Consider the following 21,547-nt stretch of genomic DNA (forward strand, 5'->3'; position numbering starts at 1 on the left):
AGGGTGCAAGGTGGACGGAAGGAATCTAGAGAAGAAAGGAAAATGTGAAAATGATATACTTTAATTTCAAAATAATTAAAAAAATATAAAAATAAAAGGCAAAGATTTTTTTTTATTCTCTTCTCTGACTTCCAAGTACAAATATAGTTTGGGTCCTTAATTATCCTTAATTATCTTACGCTGCCTAATCTTTCCTTCCTGTCATGGAATAAGTCAATCCCTATTTCCTCACCTCTTCCCCTTCTCAGTGAGTAAAGAGCCATGAGCTGTGAATGTCACATTCTTAGTGCCTGGACTCGCTGTGTGTTCAAGGCTAGGACTGGAGGGCGCAGCTCAGTGGAAGAGCACTTCCCTGGCATGTGCCAGGCCCCTAGGGTTGATCCCCAGCATGGGGTGGGTACAAAATACATTAAACCCAACTTTAAAACTGTCTTTATAATGAAATGTCCTTTGGGAGGGCATTCAAGAACCAATCATGTCAAACTCTGATTCCATGATAAGGAGCTCAAGATGTTTGGGAGTTTTAACCACTGCAGTTTCTCAAAAGGTCAATGCCCATTCCATTGAGGGTGCAGAGAAAAATCTAAAGATAGCTAAGACCTCCCCTCTGCATTCCCTTCCCTCACTGCTGACTGACAAGGGCATCAGAGTGGCAACTGCCTTCCTTTTCCAAAATGATCACAGACCCCCTCTCTTGTTATACTTTTCCAGAAAGCCCATGTCCTGATGGCAGAGGAATCTGGGCATCTGGAGCATTCTTAAAACTGAAGAACTAGAATCACTAAGTCTGATAAATGAGGTCCCAAGTTTCAATGAGCATTAGCTCAACACTATAGTTAGTTTGGCTTTCCTGCTTGGAGACAAATGATTCTTCCTTAAATAAAGGGGAATGGGAGGAAAGGCAGCACTGGAAACGCCAGGCACAGCTTTTAAAAAGCAGGCCATTTGAGGGCTGGCTCAGATACAGGAAATGCCCCTGTATTCGCTTCTGGCAGGCTTCACCTCCCAAAGAAAGGCTGGAAGCACAGCTCTCACTGGGGCTGAAGGGCTAGGTCTACCACTCTGGCGGGAAGCCGTCTACTGCTCTTTCTTCTTCTGCAATAACTAATGTGTTTCACCTTCCCACACTCTCCAGAGCTAAGCCACCTCCAAGTAAAAGCTATACCATTTTTAAGTTCTTATAAACTAGTTTAGAAATCACCACCACGAAGTGCCAAGCTAGTAAGCTGGCACACAGGAATAAAGCTATGAGACTTAAGGTTACTGGCAGATTCTCTCTAAATTTATTATTATTGTGTATGTGATAGGGGAGGGACGCATGCAGTCAGAGGCCAATTCCATGGAGTCGGTTCTCTCCTTCCACTTTGACATGAATTCTAAGAAGCGAACGCAGGTCATCAGGCTCACACAGCAAGCGCTTTTACCTGCTGAGCCATATTATTGGCCACATAGCCAAATTTTAATTTAAAACAATTCAAGACAGTTTTTGCTTCTTTATTTTGGGAAGCATTCATCTCACAGAATGCAGATAGAAGCCAACACAAGAGTCAGTTCCCACCTTGTACACGTGGGTTTTAGAGATTTGTGCCCAGGCTGTCAAGTTCAGTGGGAAGCATCTTTACCAACTAAGCCATCCCACTGGCCCCTAGAGTTTTAAGTTAGAGGAACATTTTTAAATAAAGCAGATTCCAAAAAGAAACAGCATTGTTATTTCATCTCACCTTAATGCAGCCAACTATTGTTGTGGTAAGAGCAGAATTGTACTGCGTGCAGAGCACTGTAGCATACATCAAGATAAACCTAGGCAGAGAGGAAAGGGTCTGTTACAGGCTAGCACTTACTTTCCCACAATCCCTCACAGGCGAGAGCTTGCTTTCCCATAATCCTTCACAGGAGAGAGCTTGCTTTCCCACAGTCCTTCACAGGAGAGAGCTTGATTTCCCACAATCCTTCATAGGAGAGAGCTTGATTTCCCACAACCCTTTACAAGCTACAACTTGATTTCCCACAATCCTTCACAGGAGAGAGCTTGCTTTCCCACAATCCTTCACAGGCTAGAGCTTGCTTTCCCACAATCCTTCACAAGCTACAGCTTGCTTTCCCACAATCCTTCACAGGAGAGAGCTTGCTTTTTCACAATCCCTCACAGGCGAGAGCTTGCTTTTTCACAATCCCTCACAGGCGAGAGCTTGCTGTCCCACAATCCTTCACAGGCTAGAGCTTGCTTTCCCACAATCCTTCACAGGCTAGAACTTGCTTTCCCATAATCCCTCCCAGGCTCGAATCCTTCCCAGGCTAGAGCTTACTGTCCTACAATCCTTCACCAGGAGAGCCACCCAGCGCCAGCCATGCGGGCTCTGAGCAACAGAGACCTCTCTGTGCCTCACTCGCCTCAGCTTCAGATCTTTGAAGCTGCATTCAAGAGAAACACGTGTCTATTTTCTGACATGGTGTTCTTCCTCCTACCAAAACCATGCCCACCTTTACAGTGATTAGGATTCCTTGGAGAACATCCTGCTAACTCATGCAAGCCACACAGGATGCTCACGCTCATAGGCCTTTGCCAGCTGGGCACTTACCACTAGGATAAAATGACCCTAGGACCAGGATGAAGGCAAGATAGTTTATCAATAGTGGAAGAAAAGCAAATGAGAATTTAAGAGGGGGTGGCAGGTCTGCTGGACAACTGCCCGGCAGCATTTGTAATACCTAGACCACTAAAACTTCAGAACACTGTCTCACTGTGTAGATGTTCAGGCAGGAGGTACAACCAAATTGGCGAGCTAAGGAAAACACACCTGAAAGATGCAGAGACCCTCTTCCCTTCCACACAGAAGTGGGGTAGCCCCAAATCTAAATGCCACCACTGTCAACCACTAACCATGCAAACTTAGATGATTACTTAAGTTCTGAGTCTTCTTTCTTATAGATGAGGGACAATGATTTCCATTAGACGTCAATGTTGAAGAAAATAAAATGATGCAAATGGAAATATAGTAGCTGTTATCAGACAGTAGGATGGTGGAAAAATATACATTTCATTTCTCCATCCATCCTTGTGTGACTTGGGATCAGTTCAGCATATTCCCAGATCTAGAAGGTGACACACTCAGGAAACTGAACAAGACTCTCAGAAACAAGGGAGAAGAACTCAAACAACTTCCTGAAGCCTGCTTCTCTAGGAAATGATGCGCTAAGAATGTATAAAGGCTTACCCCATCACACAGGAGAGGGTGAACTGCAGAAGGAACAGGGTGTCTGTCCAGCCCTCAAACTCCATCGCCTGCAACACACAAGGAAGCGCTGGGTTATGGAGCATGCCCTCCCAACAGCTCTATCATCGGCTGGAGTCCTTTGGTTCATCTGTCACCTCCCTGCTTCATCACTCCAAGGAATCAGAGTGGTACCCAGGAGTTTCAAATTTTGGGGGAAGGAAAGGCCGTTTATTTCTAAAGGGAATGGTCCTCAGTAGATGGTCCCACACCCATGAGTACATGGGCAAGACAAATGGGACTTAGTCAGTTATTTCTTTAAAAATGGCAAGGAATATGAAGTGGAACTCTCCAGGTAGACTGGAGAGGTGACTCAATGGTTAAGAACACTTGCTGGTTCAATTCCCAATCCCCTCCAGGGAATCTGACAATCTCCTGCAGCCATTGTAAGCTCCTCCACACACAGCATACACACACACACACACACACACACACATAAATAAAACTAAATAAAATTTAAAAATAAATTAGGGAAAGTGTGAGGTGAATATAGTCAAAATAAATCGTATGTATATATGAAATTCTCAGAGAATTAAAATATTATAAAAAAGAATTGAAGATATGAGTACTTGAACCAGTTTTCAGGTCTACATCTTCCTAAACTGAAATGTAGGAGACTTTGAGCTTCCCCTTCTTGGCACTAAGAAACTGACCTTTCCTTAGAGATCCAAGTCACGCCTGTCTAAGTATGCATTCTTGCAGGTAACGGCTGTCAACCCAAGGCTTTCCTGACCCTCCTGGAGTGCAGAAATGCTCAAGTGCAGCCTTAAATTACATGAGCAGCGGAAGCTGGTCTGGAGAACATTAGTCAAAACAGCTCTCCTCCTTGGAAGCTCTTGTTCTGCTGGTTTTGGTGCTTATTTGTTTTAAGACAAAACATAAAGAACCCAAAAAAGAAGACAGGATCGGGACTGGAGAGATGGCTCAGCGGTTAAGAGCATTGCCTGCTCTTCCAAAGGTCCTGAGTTCAATTCCCAACAACCACATGGTGGCTCACAACCATCTGTAATGAGGTCTGGTGCCCTCTTCTGGCCTGCAGACATACGCACAGATAGAACATTGTATACATAATAAAGAAATAAATATTTTAAAAAAAAAGAAGAAGAAGACAGGATCTTCTTCCATCAGAGGAGGAATAAGTAACCTGTTCAGCCCTGAATCCAACTAAACCTCAGTTTCTGGTTCCCACAAAACGAGGCTCTTCCTGTTCACAAAACACAAGATGGAGTTTCATCTCTGTGAGTCTGGGCCTGGAATGCCCTCCCCGTCCAAACTGACTTTTGTTCACAGAGCAGGCTAAACTCAAGGCTCCTTCTGCAGCAGCCCCTGATGAGGCAGGCACTTCAGTAGTGCCTCAGGACTTCCTCCCCTCCATGGCTCCTACCCTCAGCTGTCTTTCTCCACTGTGTCCTCAGACTGTGACCTGCCATGGGACGACCCACTTTTCACCTAATCATATTCCTAGCTCAGCAATTATTCAGCTTATTCGTGATTTTTTTCTTTTGGGGGTATATCATATAAAAATAAAAAAACACCAACTTGAAGTAATAATAAAAATAATAATCAACAAATATAAAGTGCATAATCATTACTACAGACAAGATAAAGACAACACTACACCTAACCCAAATGCTCATCACAGTCGAATATCTCACTTGTTCTAGCCCTTGGAGACCTCTGAAGTGTTTCTCTAGTACAACAGGCCTGGCAGAAATGAGGACACTCTCAACCTGACTATCAGATGATTGAAACAATGGGCCCAAAGAAATGGAAATCTCCCCAATAATCTCATGCTGGTTCTGATTCCCAGCACCCTCAAGGCAGCTCAAAACTGTCTGTAACTCCGGTCCCCAGCTGGCTGGAGTTCAGTACTACGACAGCTTTTCTGTCCAACAACAGAGCAATTACATACAATAAGCTCTTCCGAGTCTTCCTCACTGCTCTGGCATAACGCTGTCATCCGGGTCCTGCGAACACTGTTGCGCACTCACTTGTACAATCAGCCATAACAGCATCCTGCCCTGTGAACTGTACACGGTCTGCAGAGTCACTTCTCGGCAGACTTTCTTTTGCACTGTTCCCACATAATTTATTCTTAAAAATAAAGTTGCAATGAATCTCTGAGCAACACCTGTGGCCACATTTTCATTTATCTTATATAAAACCTGGAACGTGAGGTTGACGGTTCTTTTAATGAGCTTATTTTTATTTTATAAGAAACTGCCAAATTATGTTCCACATTAGCTACACAATTTCAGGTTCTCACTAGCACCGTTTGGGGGTTCTCACTGCTCTGCATTCTGACCCACTTATCTCTAACTATTTCATGTCGATCTACCAAGCAGTAAGTGGTCTCTTGTCCTCTCATTCTGTATTTCTCTATTGACTAACAAGTGAGCATTTTCATGTGCTTACTTAATATTAATATTTCTTCTCTGATGAAACACCTGCCCAGAGTTTTGCTCTGTGTGTGTGAGACATACGAACCTGAGTGTACAGTTGCACAAGCCTGTGTGTGCGCATGCGGCCATGCAGGTCAGAGCAAGACCTCAGATGCCACGCTCTCACTCCCTACCTGACTGCTTTGAAACCAGGTCTCTCATTGAGCCATGGAAGCTCCGTTCTGGCTAGGCTTCATTCGCTAATGCTGGAGTTATCGTATACATAGCCTTGCCTGGCCTTTTTGTTTTGTTTTGTTTTGTTTTGAATCTGGATGTTGGGGATCCAAACTCAGGTTCTCATGCTTGCAGAACAAGCACTCTTACCCACTGAGCCATCTCCCCAGCTTGTCCATAAATTACATTTACTTATTTGGGGGAAGAGAATGCACATGCCATGTGTTGGGGGGTCAGAGGAAACTTTAGAAAAGTTGTTTTTTTTACTTCCACTATGTTGATTCCAAAGATCCAACTCAGGTCACTGGGCTTGTTGGCAAGTACTTTTACCCTCTAATTCATCTCTACAGCCCCTTCAAAATCTTGTCTTTCAATGACTGAGTTCTACAAGCTTTTAGGGACAGTCTTAGTAAATACCCTTAATTATACATAAGCCACATACATGAGTACAGAAGCCACCTGTGAGTATAAAATAACCGGTATCACATTCATGAGTTCCGTATCTTTCTATCTGTGGCTGTGCACTTCTGACACCTCGGGGCACTGAGCTAAGGATGGTTTATCCATGTTTGCCATTGATGAAAGTAAACCAATACAGTCACTGGCTGATATTTATGGAGGTAGGGGGTGCTTTAGCACAAATCATGCTATTTGAATTCCGCAACTGTGTCAGATGGAGAATCAAGGTCTTATTATCCCCAGACGACAACACTTGACTAACAGCAGTTCAGAGAGTTAATATATAGGCCTGAGTTTGCATAGTCTACGCTTTAAGGCTCTCTTTTTATGGAACACTAGATTTTATTCCAGTAATGAATATTCAGAAGGAGACACACAATTCTTCTGGGATCCCTGCCCCCTTCCCTACGTATTTGGCTTGCCTCTGGAGAAAGTTAGTCAGCCTTCTGGATTCTGACTTTAGCACAGGAATAGATCTTTGGCTCTAACGATGCAAGCAGCAGGCACTTGAAAACACAGCTGCAGGATAAATATGACCCAACCAGAGCCTACAACACACACGGCTGCTCCTGTGCCACAAGAGGGCATCAAAATAAGAAAAGCAATAAAAGCTACTCCTTATTACATGTCTTAACTATGCACCAAACTCAGCAATGTCAAGCACACAGTTATCCTGCAGAGGTGTGTGTCTTGCCCTATAGCCTGATCATCCCATCTACACTGAGCAAGAAAGAACGCCAGGGAAGCTCTAAGAGACTGGAAAAGGAAGAAGCAAGCCCTTAAGGGCTACTCTGTATTTCCTGCTGGTTTTAGGGTCAAAGCTTCCAAAATCCTCTTATCTCAAACACAGGTTTTAATAACAACAAATGGATCACGCTTGCTTTGGGCCAGAATGCATGCAATCATTGACTGGCTTTGCCCACGTCAGCTCTCCTCACTCAAGCAGACCAGAATAAGGCCCTCCAAACAAAAGATGATTCTTTAAGAGAAGCCAGCCAGCTCATTTCTCTCTCAATATCTCTCTCAATATCTCTCTCAATCTCTCTCTCTCTCTCTCTCTCTCTCTCTCTCTCTCTCTCTCTCTCTCTCTCTCTCTCTCTCTCTCTCTCAGACAGGGTCTTACTATGCATCCCTGGCTGGCCCAGAACTCTATGTAGACCAGCCTGGTCTAGAACTCAGAGATCTGCCTTCCTCTGCTTCCCAAGTAATGGGATAAAGGGCACGTGATACCACTCTTAGTTAATTTTTTACTTAATTTTAAAAAGTAATTTGTAAATACTGCTTAATTTTGTCAAGGGTAATTCCAGGAAAAAAGCTCTGTCTGCAAAGACTGGTGCCCTGATTCCAACGGCAGTGACAGGCAAGGTTGGAAAGCTGTGGTCCAGAGGTTCATTACCTTACCTGGGCCACTCTAGGAAAGCTGCGGTCCAGAGGTTCATCACCTTACCTGGGCTACTCTAGGAAAGCTGCAGTCCAGAGGTTCATCACCTTACCTGGGCTACTCTAGGAAAGCTGTGGTCCAAAGGTTCATCACCTTACCTGGGCCACTCTAGGAAAGCTGCGGTCCAGAGGTTCATCACCTTACCTGGGCTACTCTAGGAAAGCTGTGGTCCAGAGGTTCATCACCTTACCTGGGCTACTCTAGGAAAGCTGCGGTCCAGAGGTTCATCACCTTACCTGGGCTACTCTAGGAAAGCTGTGGTCCAAAGGTTCATCACCTTACCTGGGCCACTCTAGGAAAGCTGCGGTCCAGAGGTTCTTCACCTTACCTGGGCTATGCTAGGCCCCTGAACAGCTATTCCTTGCTCACCTCTGTGTAAGAACTAATATTATGTGGCTATTAAATAAAAACATGTTGGAGTCTATTCATTAACATCCACCAACCCGAAAGCTAAGGGTGCCATCAGACAACATCAGATAAACAAACTTCCCCCATTTGATTGTGACTGCCTCCCTGAGGTAGCCACCAATATGCTTTAAACTTGCCGTGATTTATGGCTTCCTTTGTTCTGTAAAACCATAAAACTTCATGACACGGCTTCCACAAGAAACATTATATTTGGGGTAACATAAAAAATGTGTTCCTGGGCTATGGTCACTGGAATCTGGCTCTAGAGTAAGCTACTTTTTATTCACCTTAAAGTGAGAGCTTGTTTGTGCACCAACAAACATCTAACTTGGTAAACTACATTCCTTGAGGGATAACTTCAAGAGCCACAAAATCATAGAGATGCCTGCTACTGCTAAGGAGCTACCCATGGAGAACGAGAGGGGCAGAGGACAGACATGATCAACATACACTGTGGTCACAGAGCAAACAGAACACACAAATAAGCACCATATATTTAACAAGAATGGTGAGCATGATACCATGTCCCTTTGAAAACTACGGAGGAAAAAGCTTGAGTCCTTACCCAGAAGTAAGCTGCCAGGAAACTTGTCAAGACAGAGGGTAACGGCAGAACAAATCTTCTCCACAGTTCTCTCCCTGTCTTAGGAAAGTGAGGCCAAGGGCGGCGCCCTGGCTACCCGCCTACTCCACACCACACTCTACCATCTGCTACAAGCTCTCTCCCTCTTCTCCTGCCTTAGATGGAAAATGAGAGCCCAGACTGGTCACTACTTACTCTCTGCCCTCGGGCTCTAACACCTATAACTTATGTATGGTGGGAAAATTTGACCCACCTCACCTACTGAGTCATGGCTCCTATTTTTAAAAAGCACAGCCTCAAAGGCAAGAATAGGTAGAGAACATGCAAGCTGAGAAAGACACACCCATATGTATGTGAAGAATCTCTGATTCAACACATTTGTTTTACAAGGAGAACACCAAAGCCTAGAAATAAGGGATTTGTCTCTACAAGAGAAAATACTACAGGATCTCAAAAAAAAAAAACAAAACAAAACAAAACACAAGAACAACAAAAACAAAAAAACCCTGTGTGGTCCTCAGAGAAAGCCTGAAAAACTTAGTATTTCAAATAGGATAAGTGAGGATCCTACCTAAAAGGCTTCATTACTTATTAATGAGGTAATGGTTAGTAATTACTTAGACCTGGACAGCAACTTTTCCTTCAACTCCTCTGAGCAGCACTCAAGCAGCAACACAATGAAGACACCATGCAACACACGGGCTACAGCAGTGGACACCATGCAATGCATGGTTACGTGGCCTTGTGAGGTCCACAGCAGGGGTCTGTTCTTCCACAGGTACCTGAGAACATCCAGCTGAGAGTGCTGCCAGGAAGCCAAGCCCAGCACTTGCCACTCTCAATGCTGGCTTTGTGCTGCAGCATTCCCTTTTGGAGGCAGCGGCTCAGAGCATACCCACATCTATCCTGATGCTCAGAGCGTAAACACATCTACCCTGATGCTTTAGAAAATCGCTAGTTAAATGATACTCATACTTATTTGACCTAAGTTACTAGATTTTTTTTTTAATAAACAGCAAGGTGATTTCTGTATAACACAAAGGGTCTCACATAGTCCAGGCTAGTCTTAAATTCACTATGTACCCAAGGATGATCTTGAACTCCTGGTACTCCTGCTTCCACAGTGGCTAGCCTTTGCAAGATTTGGGTGGTTGATTGCTGACTAGCTGGCTGGGTCTGAGACAGTCTCACACTGCTGGCAAGGCTGGCCTTAAACTCAGCCCCACCTCCTGTCTCAGTCTCCCAAGTTCTGAGATTACAGGCAAAAACCAAAACTGACTATGTTTTGTTTTTTTGTTGTTGTTTTGTGTTTGATGAGTATTTTGTAAGATGCATCTTTTCTAGAACTAAGTATAACGATTCTTTCTAGTATCCCAAGATTTTGCAAATAAGAAAGGAGAAGGAGGGAGGAAGGGGAGGAACACATAGCCTTGTACAACTATGCGTTCCCTGGGATGAGTTTTTGGTTGGATTCTGTCTTGTGATTTATATGGAGCCTTAGGATGTCTGAGCCTCCAATTCTTACTTAAATTCCATGCCCGCAGCATCATGGGCTGTCTCCACTCTGCCTCTAAGGGACTGGCTTTTCAGAGCTCTCTCCCTAGATTCCTGGTGAGCAAAGCAAGTCTCCCTGCCTGACTGGACTTTGCTGCCTGGTCTTATTAGTGAGTAATAAGAATAATTCAGTTTGTTCAGCCTGCCCTAATTATTTTTAAATTTAAGATGCATGACAGAATACTTGGGTTTTTTAATAGTTCAATTTATAAAGTATAGTTTTTAAGTACTTCTGCATGGTTCCATAATAGAAAAAAAATATACTTACCCTGTTCCCACACACACATGCATAACAAGTTTTTGGCTACTTTATTGGTTTCTATTTTTCCAGAGTTTCTTTATTTAAATAGCTGAAGAAAATGTGACCATCCTTGTACTATGTGGCTCTGGAGTCTAACGGTGAGAGCAGTTAACAGTCCTGACTCTCTCAGACTCACACTAGCTAACACGAACACCAGTGTGCCTTTTGCTCCAGAAAGGGTTCTACCTAGGGAGTATTTTATCTGCCTAACTCATTTCCCATGCAACAAGGCAGAGAAAGAGCACAGAGGGGACTCAGACAAAGTCAAGCAATGAAAACCAGTGGGGCCAGAGGCTGTCAGTCCTGCATTCTTCACATTTCTCTGGGAGGGCACTGACTGGTCTCAGAACAGAGACCCAAGTTCTCTTTGGCCCTAGTTTCCTTGTTCAGGAAAAGTAGAGTTTCCCCAGGTCTCTGTCCATCTTCTGACCATGGATCTGCTCCCGCAGCCAGCCTGTGTTCACGGTGAGTTCTACCTGGAATACACCTTCAGGTCCCTCCCCTCACCTCAGTAAGGGCACCCTTACCCTTTCCTGGCTTTTCCACTTCAGACAGTGCTAAGCTCCTCACAGCTCCAAACCTGCTTTTGCTCCTGCCCAGGTTACTCTCCAGAGACATATAAATTATCTCTCAGCCCATTTACTTAAGAGTCTGCTCAGGTGAGCCTTACAAAATTATTTTCCCTAGCCACCGTTTTCAAAATAGCACGGCCCCCTCGTTCCCTTTGATAGGTTTCTCATCACAGCTCTCCCCACGTGACTCCGTACCATATGTCTCACCTACTGGAATCTGCACTCCACGCAGGCAGGTACATGGTCTTCCTTTTCACAAGACATAAGCACTTAATCGTCATGGAATAGAAACACTATGGCTGTGCACAAGGAAGGAAACGACATGGTGTGGGCTCTGCTCCAGTGTTACTCTTTCACCTGCACCGAGCTGCTTCTCGCACTGTCCTGTAAGCAGGCCCTCGTGGAAGTCCCAAATGGAGCAGAAATAGAGCAGGTGCAGCAGATGGCTGGGAGAGTCACATGCAATCAGACACAGAAGCCAGAGCACGGCAGGCACCAGAGGTTCTATTCTAAACAACACCACTGTGCATCCTTGAGAATCCCCCTCACTTCTGCAAACTGGATAACAACCCTCCTCAGGGTATATAACATGGACCGAGGAAACTTATTTATGAAGCATCTTGTCAGGTACAATGCATCCATACCCTACAGGTAAAGTATGGCTTCCAGCCAGAAGAAGGCTCCAACTGTTTATTTGCAAACAGCCTTTAAGATAAAGTGTCATAAACACGAATACACACACACACACACACACATTTATTCACACACACACATGGAAAGTACACCCACAAAAGAAACAAGCTGACAATGAGCCCAACTTACTGAACACCTAAAATCTGCAGTACATCCCAGACTTTATCGTGGACCCCTTAAACAAGGCTTCAGACAAATGTGATGAGCAACATGACAGTCAATGTCTTGTAGTATACTTTGGGTCCTAAGGATGCCTTATCATATTGGCTCTGCCTACCAATCTGTTCTATGTTACTGCTCTGATCATGTCTCTAAAACAAGTCTCCAAGCAGGTGAGCATTTCTTGGTGCATTTGGTGGGTAAGAAGACCAAGAACTAGGCAGGTGTGGTTTTATACGCCCTTAACTACCCAGTACTTAGGAGGTAGAGGCAAGAGAACTGCTCTCAGTTCAAGGCCGGCCTTACGTTCACACCAAGTTCTGGGTTATCCAGACCTACATATCAAGATAAGGGGAGGTGGCTGTTGAGGGAGGAAGGCTAAGCACGAGCTTTACCTGAGTAGTAAATACTGCTATTCAGCTCATACCTGAACAGATATGAGACTTTCTGACAGCCACGCACATTGGTTCTAGATCCTACACCACCTCAGATTCACACCAGATACCTTTCCTCTGTGGTAAATCCTAACCTAGATTTCTTACACATTTTAAGAGACGTTAACACAGAATTCTTTTAACACAGGAAAGATGCTCAGAAATAAATGATATAGTGACTTGTCTCAAAGATACATGGGAATATAAGAACTTCAAGTTAGGATCATGTCCTAAAGCTTCAAATTTAATTCATACCACAACACCGTTACTTATATCATCCATGTTCTTCTTTCATTTATAGCTGACTGTACATGGAACAATCTACCACTAACCCCAACAAAAAGACAGGATTAACCTACTTCCATCCCAAGATTACTCCCCACTCTGCTCCCCGAGAACCTATACCCGTGTATAGTTCTGCCGTGAGTGGGTCTGCTCCCCAGAAAGAGTACATGCTCTTCAAAGGTAAGTTCAACACAGCGAGACAGATAACACTTAACTATATGACAATATCAGAACAAGAATAGCTGGTAAGCAGAGGGTTTTAACAGAAAACAGCATGGCCAGTGTCTATTTATACTCCAATGTTTCATAAAAGCTGTATCAATTAATAGTAAAAGTGAAACTAAACAAACATGAAATGCAAAACACAAGGGCCTAACTGCAAAGCAGGGGGTTCCACTTTTATACTCAACTTTATCATCACAATTTGAAAACCTTGAGGTGAACTGACACTCATCAAAATCAGTGTTCTAATATATATGCTCTGATCATTAGAAAAATCAAACAGAAAACAGAATATACAAATGTGCTGCCCTAAGCAGAAGAGGAGAGGCAAACAGACCGAGTCCTCCTGTAGATGGTAAAGTGACTGTTCATCTTACAAGTAAACATGCTTAGCCAAATTAGAACATTCAAATTACATGTGCACTACTGAACCTTGATTTATGTGGGTTTCTTTGTTTTTGGTTTTTTTTTTTTTTTCTCCTTCTTATAGAGACAGAGTTTCTCTGTGTAGCACTAGCTGTCCTGGAACTGGCTCTATAGACCAGGCTGATCTCGAACTCAAAGATTTGTCTGCCTCTGCCTCCTGAGTCCTGGGATTAAAGTGCTACAGAACTTTGGAATACACACAAGTTGTCATCATTTTGGAATGAAGATATACCTCCTTTGACTAATAGCTCCTAATAGCTACAAGGTGTTTGTCAACACCTCATGGAAATCAAATCTTTGCTAAGTCCTTAGAGTACACAAGTATGTTAATCCTTACAGCTGTCTCTAGTACACACTGGCCTTGAGACTGGCGCCATCTGTCCTGTCCTGAGCACCCATGACACCTTTGTTCTGAAGGCTCCAGAGCCTGCTAGAAGGAAGCAGACTCTACAGATCAGGCCTTCGGAAGGAACTTATCTGCCAACACTGTGACTTTAGACAAGTTTTTTTTTAATGTCCTGAACCTCTTTTCATATTAACAAAATAGGGATCATTTAACCTTTCTACAGCTATTAGGAAAGTTGGATTATAGTTCATGTAAGTGACCAGTAGATAATAAGGATTCGGGAAATGTTCATTTCTCATCCCATTTTCTTCAAAGCCACAGAATAGTTATTTAACACCATTAGTCAAAGCAACAGCAATTTCTACTCTGGGACCATGTTTAGGCTTGCCAGTAGCCAGGCCGCAGTTCATTAAAACATTTATTCATATACAGCTCTTTAAAAGATTGGTCTTAAAAAAAAAGTTCCATAGGTTGCCAAAATTCTGTCTCAGCTTCAAGAATTTATGAGTAGTATTTCACAATCTTCTGTTCAAGTTTCCATTGATACATGGTCTGATGCCCGAAGAAAGCATAACTAACATATTTATTCTGAAGCCAAGGTTCAAGAGACAGAATTCTGGGATAGATATTATTGGCAGAATTTTGCATTTCCATTTGGTTTGTAAAATTTTGTGATTTCTAACAATACCAGTTTTTCTATACATATGGGCATATTCTACAGAAAAATTCTCTAGGATTGATTTTGTTTTTCTATTTGGGGCTTATTTAAGCAAATTTTTGCATAAAATTGGTAAACTACTATATGAGTTGCTCTTTATCTGGTCATGGCACCATGCAATACCAAGTACCTCCTAATGGCAATGGGAAACCAAGGTAGGATTTAAGCAAGGAAAACACCTGTCAAAGAAACAGAACTCTTGAGTGTCAAAGAGGTTTAATACTTCAGAACATTTTATTTTTCAGGGACAGTTTGCATTCATTCCTATTTTACATATTAATGAAAATGTAAACATTCCTCCCTCCAAGTCTCAGGAAATAGCATGAAGGAGGGGTAGATAAAATCTAAGAGCCAGAGGCTGGGGAGGGAGGCTGTGAAGCTCTCTGGACATGTGGCCACTGTGACAATCAGCACAGAGCAGCTGTAGTTACCTACATACAGCCATTGTGATAATCAGCACGGAGCAGCTGTAGTTACCTACATACAGCCATTGTGATAATCAGCACAGAGCAGCTGTAGTTACCTACATACAGCCATTGTGATAATCAGCACGGAGCAGCTGTAGTTACCTACATACAGCCATTGTGATAATCAGCACGGAGCAGCTGTAGTTACCTACATACAGCCATTGTGATAATCAGCACGGAGCAGCTGTAGTTACCTACATACAGCCATTGTGATAATCAGCACGGAGCAGCAGTGGTTACCTACATACAGCCATTGTGATAATCAGCACAGAGCAGCAGTGGTTACCTACATACAGCCATTGTGATAATCAGCACGGAGCAGCTGTAGTTACCTACATACAGCCATTGTGATCATCAGCACGGAGCAGCTGTAGTTACCTACATACAGCCATTGTGATCATCAACACAGCAGCTGTAGTTACCTACATACAGCCATTGTGATCATCAACACAGCAGCTGTGGCTACCTGTATATGGCCACTGTGACAATCAGCACAGAGCAGCTGTAGTTACTTACATATGGCCATTGTGATAATCAACACAGAGAAGCTGTGGTTACCTACATCTGGCCATTGTGATAATAAACACAGCAGCTGTGGCTACCTGCATATGGCCATTGTGATAACCAGACACAGCAGCTGTAGCTACATATTCCAATCTGCACATAAGCAGGCCCTTCAAGAGTCCATCATGGATGAGGGAGGAATTGAAAAAGTCTCACCTCTCCCTGAAACCTGTAGTTAATAGCTACAGGAAGGAAGGCATTTTCTTCAGAAGTGTAGACATAGAGTAATTACCCAATAAATAACCCCTAACCCATGCTCCTACATGAACACCTAATTATTCTCAATGAAACATGAACACACACACACATACACGAAAACAGGGGATCTTGTTTGAAAGAAGGAGTTAGGCAGGTGTGGGAGGGGGGATAATAGAGGAAAATGGAAAGGTGTATATGATCAAAACATGTTATACGTGTACAAAATCAATTAATCAACAATGTTTTTCATGTAAACTTTTCTTTTCTGTCCTGGCACAGAGACCTACTCTGAGCCGTCTTAATATTTAAAATGTTTATGCCAAGAAAGCAGGTTAGCATGACATCAGCACACTAGAGATCTAAAGGGTAAATTCTCAGTTTGGGGTCACTTAATAAGCACATCTCTTTCTAACAACCCAAAAGTTTATCTTTTGATTATAAACAGTAAATAAATAACCCGTAATTACAAAGTCCTACCTTTTGTGCATCTCCTGTGAAATAGGCAATGGCCAGGGTGGGAAGGATCATGAACAGTGCATTGTAATAGAGCAGACCGTACTTTCCCAGCTCCTAGGTAGTAAACAATTAGTTATTTCAGTTGGATCCAGCAGTTAGGTATCTTTACACACATAGATTACTAATCCAATTACATATGTATATTATGTTGGATGGTTTTTAAAGTTAAAAAGCGTCTTAACTTGAATAATCACATTCAAGCCTGAAATTCAGACCCAGATCTTTATGTCATAGAACTCAAGCTGGCTTGCCCATTATTACAAGCAGTCCTGAAGTTACAGTTCTGATTTACTAAAACCTATGTGACCGTACTGACCCTAGGTTAAAGCAAATAATAATAATGGATAAGTCATAAAGGTAAGTATCACTGCAAAGCTGTGTGTGCCTCTTTGTGTAGTACCAGGAAAAGATCAACAGTGAGGCCGCACAGCCTTACACAACAGGAGCCCATGACCCAGAACGTGAACCAGCCTGGATCAGAGGGTGTGCAGGATGCAGACACAGATATGCACCAACCACATACCTGACAAGTGACAAGACACAAATACCCACTCCCTCATCGCTCCCGTCACATTCTGATGATTCTGAATGTCATTCTCCCTTAGGACACTGCAAGTGTATCAGATGCCACTACACTGTACTGGACAGCCTTGAACTCATGATTGTCTTAGAACAGCCTTCCGAGTGCTGGGGTTACAAAGCTGCTAACGCAGCCAGACTCTATAAGGGTTTATTTGTTTTGTTTTTGGAGACAGAGTCTCATATATCTCAGGCTGATTTCTGTTGTAGGATATTTTGATTGCATTCTGACACTCCTGAGACCGCCATTAAAGTTTAGTTTGAATCAGAAGGCGGAGCTAACTACTCACAAACCAAAATTAGCCATAGAGGTTTTTCGGAGGACCTAGAGACACAGGAAGTGGTAGGATGGGGCTTAGAAAGATTCGAGCCCCCTTTAGATAGAGGAAGGAGAGAGGGAGGAAGTCACTGATCGCCTCACCACTTCTCGGAACATTCAGGTTCTTTCCCCTATATTTAACTCCTAAGTTTTTATTGATAAATAATAATTAGATAAAAACCTCAACTGTAGTCCAACGCAGGGCATGAGATCACGAGGCAGCAGCTCACCACCAGCTTTGCTGGCAGAGTAACCACTGCAGCTGGCTATCCCTCCCTTCCCCTCAGGCCCTGTGTGCGAGTCTGGAGTTTTCCTGTTGCAGCCACCCTATAGCAGCCTCCACCTGCCACCGGTTCCTGGCCCCAAACACCACAGGTGGCTGGGCCCCAAATACCACTGAGTTAGCCACTAATTGCCAGCAGTCTCTGTCATTCAGGTGGCCCAGTGCCATGTAGGATTCTTCTGCATGTCCCCTTGTATTCGCTTTTCAGGTAGCTCACCTCCACCCACTGTGGGTTGCAGGCTTCTCCTGGACCCCTTCCTTAGACCACTGCCACACCAGGTTGACAGCCTTGAAACCCACTAGAGATTTTACTGCTGCTACCACCGCCACGCACTCTCAGCCCACAGCTACCTACACACGAGCAGCAGAAGCTGCCTTCAGTCAGGCAGTACACTCCCTGTGATCTCTGCCCTTTCCTGTCCTTGTCAGCAAATGAGATGCCTGGGAATTCTTAAGGGGGAAATGAGTTTGGGTTTTTTGTTACGTTGTTAATAGTTTTTACCCATATTAAGAATAGAACTGGGCAGTGGAGGTGCACACCTTTAATCCCAGCACTTGGGAAGAAAGGCAGGCAGATCTCTGTGAGTTCAAGGCCAGTCTGGTTTACAGAGCTAGTTCCAGGACAGTTAGGGCTGTTACACAGAGAAGTCTTGAAAAATCAAAATAAATGAATAAATAAAAAGAATGGGGAGCAATATAATGCAGGGAGTTAGGCCTCTGTATGGTTCCACGATGGATGGCTTAAAACTGGAAAAATTAAGTGAAGGGAAAATAATGTAGCTGGTATTGACATAATGGCAATTATGTTTTATTGCCATTGGTTAATAAAGAAGCTGCTTTCAGCCAATGGCTTAACAGAGTAAAGCCAGGGTGAAAGAGATATAGAGAGAGTAGAGAGAGAGTAGGTGGAGTTAGAGAGAAGCCATGTAGCCACCAGAGGAGAAAGACATGAGCCGCAGCTAGAACCTTGCCTATAGGCCACAGCCTCGTGGTAAAATATAAAATAATAGAAATGGGTTAATTTAAGATATAAGAGCTAGCTAGGAATACGCTTAAGTTATTGGCCAAACAGTATTGTAATTAAAATAGTTTCAGTGTGATTATTAATGAGCAGCCTCTGTCGATACCTTTATTTTTTCCTAGGTTCTGTAAAACAGCAGATGAGCTAACAGTAAAATCAGGGTGAGGCTAAACTGCCATTCTCTTTCCTCTTTGTAAAAAGGATGAAGAATTGTTACTAGTAACTTCAACTAAAATACAACCACATAGACACATAGATATCAAAGTGGATAAGTGGAGGAGGAAAAGCAGGCATTGTAAAGAAAGCGACAGCCACAAATCTGTAGTGTCTTCAGTGTGTGTGTGTGTGTAACCTGTAGGGACAGCCACATGGCCTCACAATCTATACTCTTCTTTTCTGGGGCAGAGGAAAATCCTGGCCAATGGGAAACCACCAACTCAAAACCAGAACAATCAGGAACCCAGTAGGATCACCATGATCAGGTGGGACATTTGTTTCTGCTTGTCATCTGAGCTCCAAAAAGTACTTGAAGTAATTCTCAGAAATACTATACACAGAAGAGAGCAGACAAGGAGGCAAGTGGATGACTTGTCTTACTAAGATAAGATATAAGCAGGAACACACATAGATTGCAAGATTCGGTTATGAGATGAGCATGTATCAAATGCTCAGAAAAAACAAGGGTGACATCTCAGATGAGTATCGATGAGAGTCCTCACAAGGCCCACTAAGGAATGAAAAACAACCCGTCACCAAGATCTCTGTGACAAAGAAAGTCGAAATCCAGATAGCTGTTTTCTTATAGTAACTTAACCCTACAATGCAGCACACAAAACAGGGTTCAAATACTTGCCTTTCTGGGGGTGATGTAAAACCACAGCTGAATGTGTCTGTATATAAAGCAGACAGTGACCAAGCAGACAGTACTGTGGAAAGCCCCTGTGTGCACACTACCAATGTAAGACAGAAAGTTGAGGGTACACACCTGAGGTCTGGACCAGGAAGACAGTGCTCTCAGAGAGCAAGCCCAGGGCTCCCTAGCCTTCAAAGGCATCCTTGTTCCCTAGCCTTTCCCAGCACTCCCTTCCTCCACAGGTGCCCACACTCCCCTCTATTTCTTTTAGGTCCCTCACCAAGTCTTCTAGAATACAATCACAATCATGAATATATTTTCTCTGTGGAATTTCTTATTTCTCCTATCTCATTCTAAGTTGATATTCTCATACACTTCTTTCTAGAAAAGCCAGCATTACAACCTAATTTAATTTAAAGATATTTCATCATCTTTTTTTTTCTTCTTTTTGTGATAGTGTTTCACTCTGTAGCCTAGGCTGGTGTCGTTCTGCAACCTAGGCAGGCTTTGAACATGGGGCTATCCACCTGCCTCAGTTTCCTGAATGCTGAGATTCCAGGCATGTGCCACAGTGCCTGGCAAACACAAATTTATTATATTAGGATGAACATATACCTTATTATATTAGCATGAACATATTTACCTTCAGAGAGCTCCTGTGCCCTTCCCCAGCCCTGCTAAGTATGTTTCTTTATTCCATACTTCCCCCACCATCGGCGAGCATCCAATGAAGAAGCTGTAGACTGCTACTTACTTTCGAATCTAACTTCTGTTTCACATATGCGCCATTTGCTGCTGTCAGGACATCATTGATTAAGATAAAAACATATCCTTCCAGATCAAACGCCAAGTCAGAGCTGCAGAACATAAGCAACACTTTAAGATCACCTTTAAAAATAATGCAGTTCATTTTAAACAGGTCTGGGCTAAAGTGCTTGCAGGAACACATTCTTGTGTAGGTAGACCTTATGCTTTTTATCAGCTACCAGCATTTCCTAAGACCTGGCCTTATTTGGCAATTTTATGAGAAACATCCATGCTTACACATGTCACCACAAAGGGCCAATCATTGAGCCAGCCATGGTGGCACACATCTGTCACACAGCACTTAGGAGGCTGAAGCAGAAGGAAAACAAGCTAAGGCCAGTGTGGGTTACAGATCGAGCTCCAGGACAACCTGAAAGACATTTTTAAGACCCTACCTCAAAACAAATTTCACATGCACAAGTAATAATCATTTTGGTTCACTGTAAACTGCTCTAAGGTCAGACAAGAAGCAACCAAACATCATGACCTAATCTATAAAAGCAGAAAGCACTGGTTTCAAAGATAGGAAGTCAAAGGAAAGGGCTGTGAACAGGTCATGTTTTTTTTTATTTTCCTCAGAGATTCACATAAAAGACAGGACTAGCTTGTCACTGGGTGGGATTTCTGAAACATGGGTGATAGTTCTGGTATCAAACCACAAGAGTGGATAGCAAGGACTAAGAACTGAAGTGCTTAAGTAATTGCTCTGTGAAGTGACAGGGTGCCACTGGTGAGATCAAGGGGACAAAGCTCCTACACCTTAGTAGAGTGCTTTCCACAAGAACTCAGTAAAGATAAACCGTCAATGGAAATCTGGCAGTATACCTGCAGTGGATTCTGACACCCTCAAGCTCTATGGCTCTGTCAAGACACTACACACTTGTGGCTGAACTAGTAAAGGAGCCCTCGAGGCCACCGCAACATCAGGGCAAAAGGAGAAGCAAGGAGGTCCGACTGTTTAGTACAATTTTGGCTCTCACCGGCATAAAGAAAATACTTTAGAGTACACAGAGTTTAGTGTAGCCCCTCTAAGAAGATAGTAGGGGGTTATTAGTGAACTTTTCTCATAGGAGGCAAAGCAACACAGAGGGAAAAGGAGTTAGCTCTAAATTCCAGTAATTGATGATGCTGTCTTGTTTTTTTTTTTTCTCCTAAGAATGGAATTTCAGGGGACAGCAAGCTGGCTCATCTGGTACAGGCACTTGCCACCAACCCTGATAATCTGAGTCCTAGTCCCGAAACCCACATGGTGAAAGGCAAGAACCGAGTGCTACAAGCTGTCCTCTGGCCTCCACACGTGCACCCTGTGGCATCTGTTCACACACAAAAAATAAATAAAACACGATCCATTTTTATTTTAAAAAAAGAGTGGGATTTTGCTTGGAGAGTGAATGCAGAATAGAACCTGATGTCTACATCCCCTACACACACTTAGCCCCATCCAGGTACACG

General features: G+C 43.3%; 1 protein-coding gene across 1 annotated transcript in view; it reads right to left on the reverse strand.

The window, feature by feature from the left end:
* The window catches only part of Slc35d1 (solute carrier family 35 member D1), a 40,970-nt gene that overhangs the window by 13,722 nt on the left and 5,701 nt on the right, over positions 1–21,547 (reverse strand). Inside the window, exons 7-10 of the mRNA XM_075945128.1 lie at positions 20,043–20,145; positions 16,195–16,287; positions 3,216–3,283; positions 1,722–1,800 (exon numbers count right to left, since the gene is read on the reverse strand). Of these exons, the coding sequence (XP_075801243.1) occupies positions 1,722–1,800; positions 3,216–3,283; positions 16,195–16,287; positions 20,043–20,145 (343 nt within the window). The remainder of the gene's footprint in view (positions 1–1,721; positions 1,801–3,215; positions 3,284–16,194; positions 16,288–20,042; positions 20,146–21,547) is intronic.

This window comes from Microtus pennsylvanicus, chromosome 13, assembly GCF_037038515.1.
Source record: "Microtus pennsylvanicus isolate mMicPen1 chromosome 13, mMicPen1.hap1, whole genome shotgun sequence".
Classification (NCBI taxonomy): domain Eukaryota; kingdom Metazoa; phylum Chordata; class Mammalia; order Rodentia; family Cricetidae; genus Microtus; species Microtus pennsylvanicus.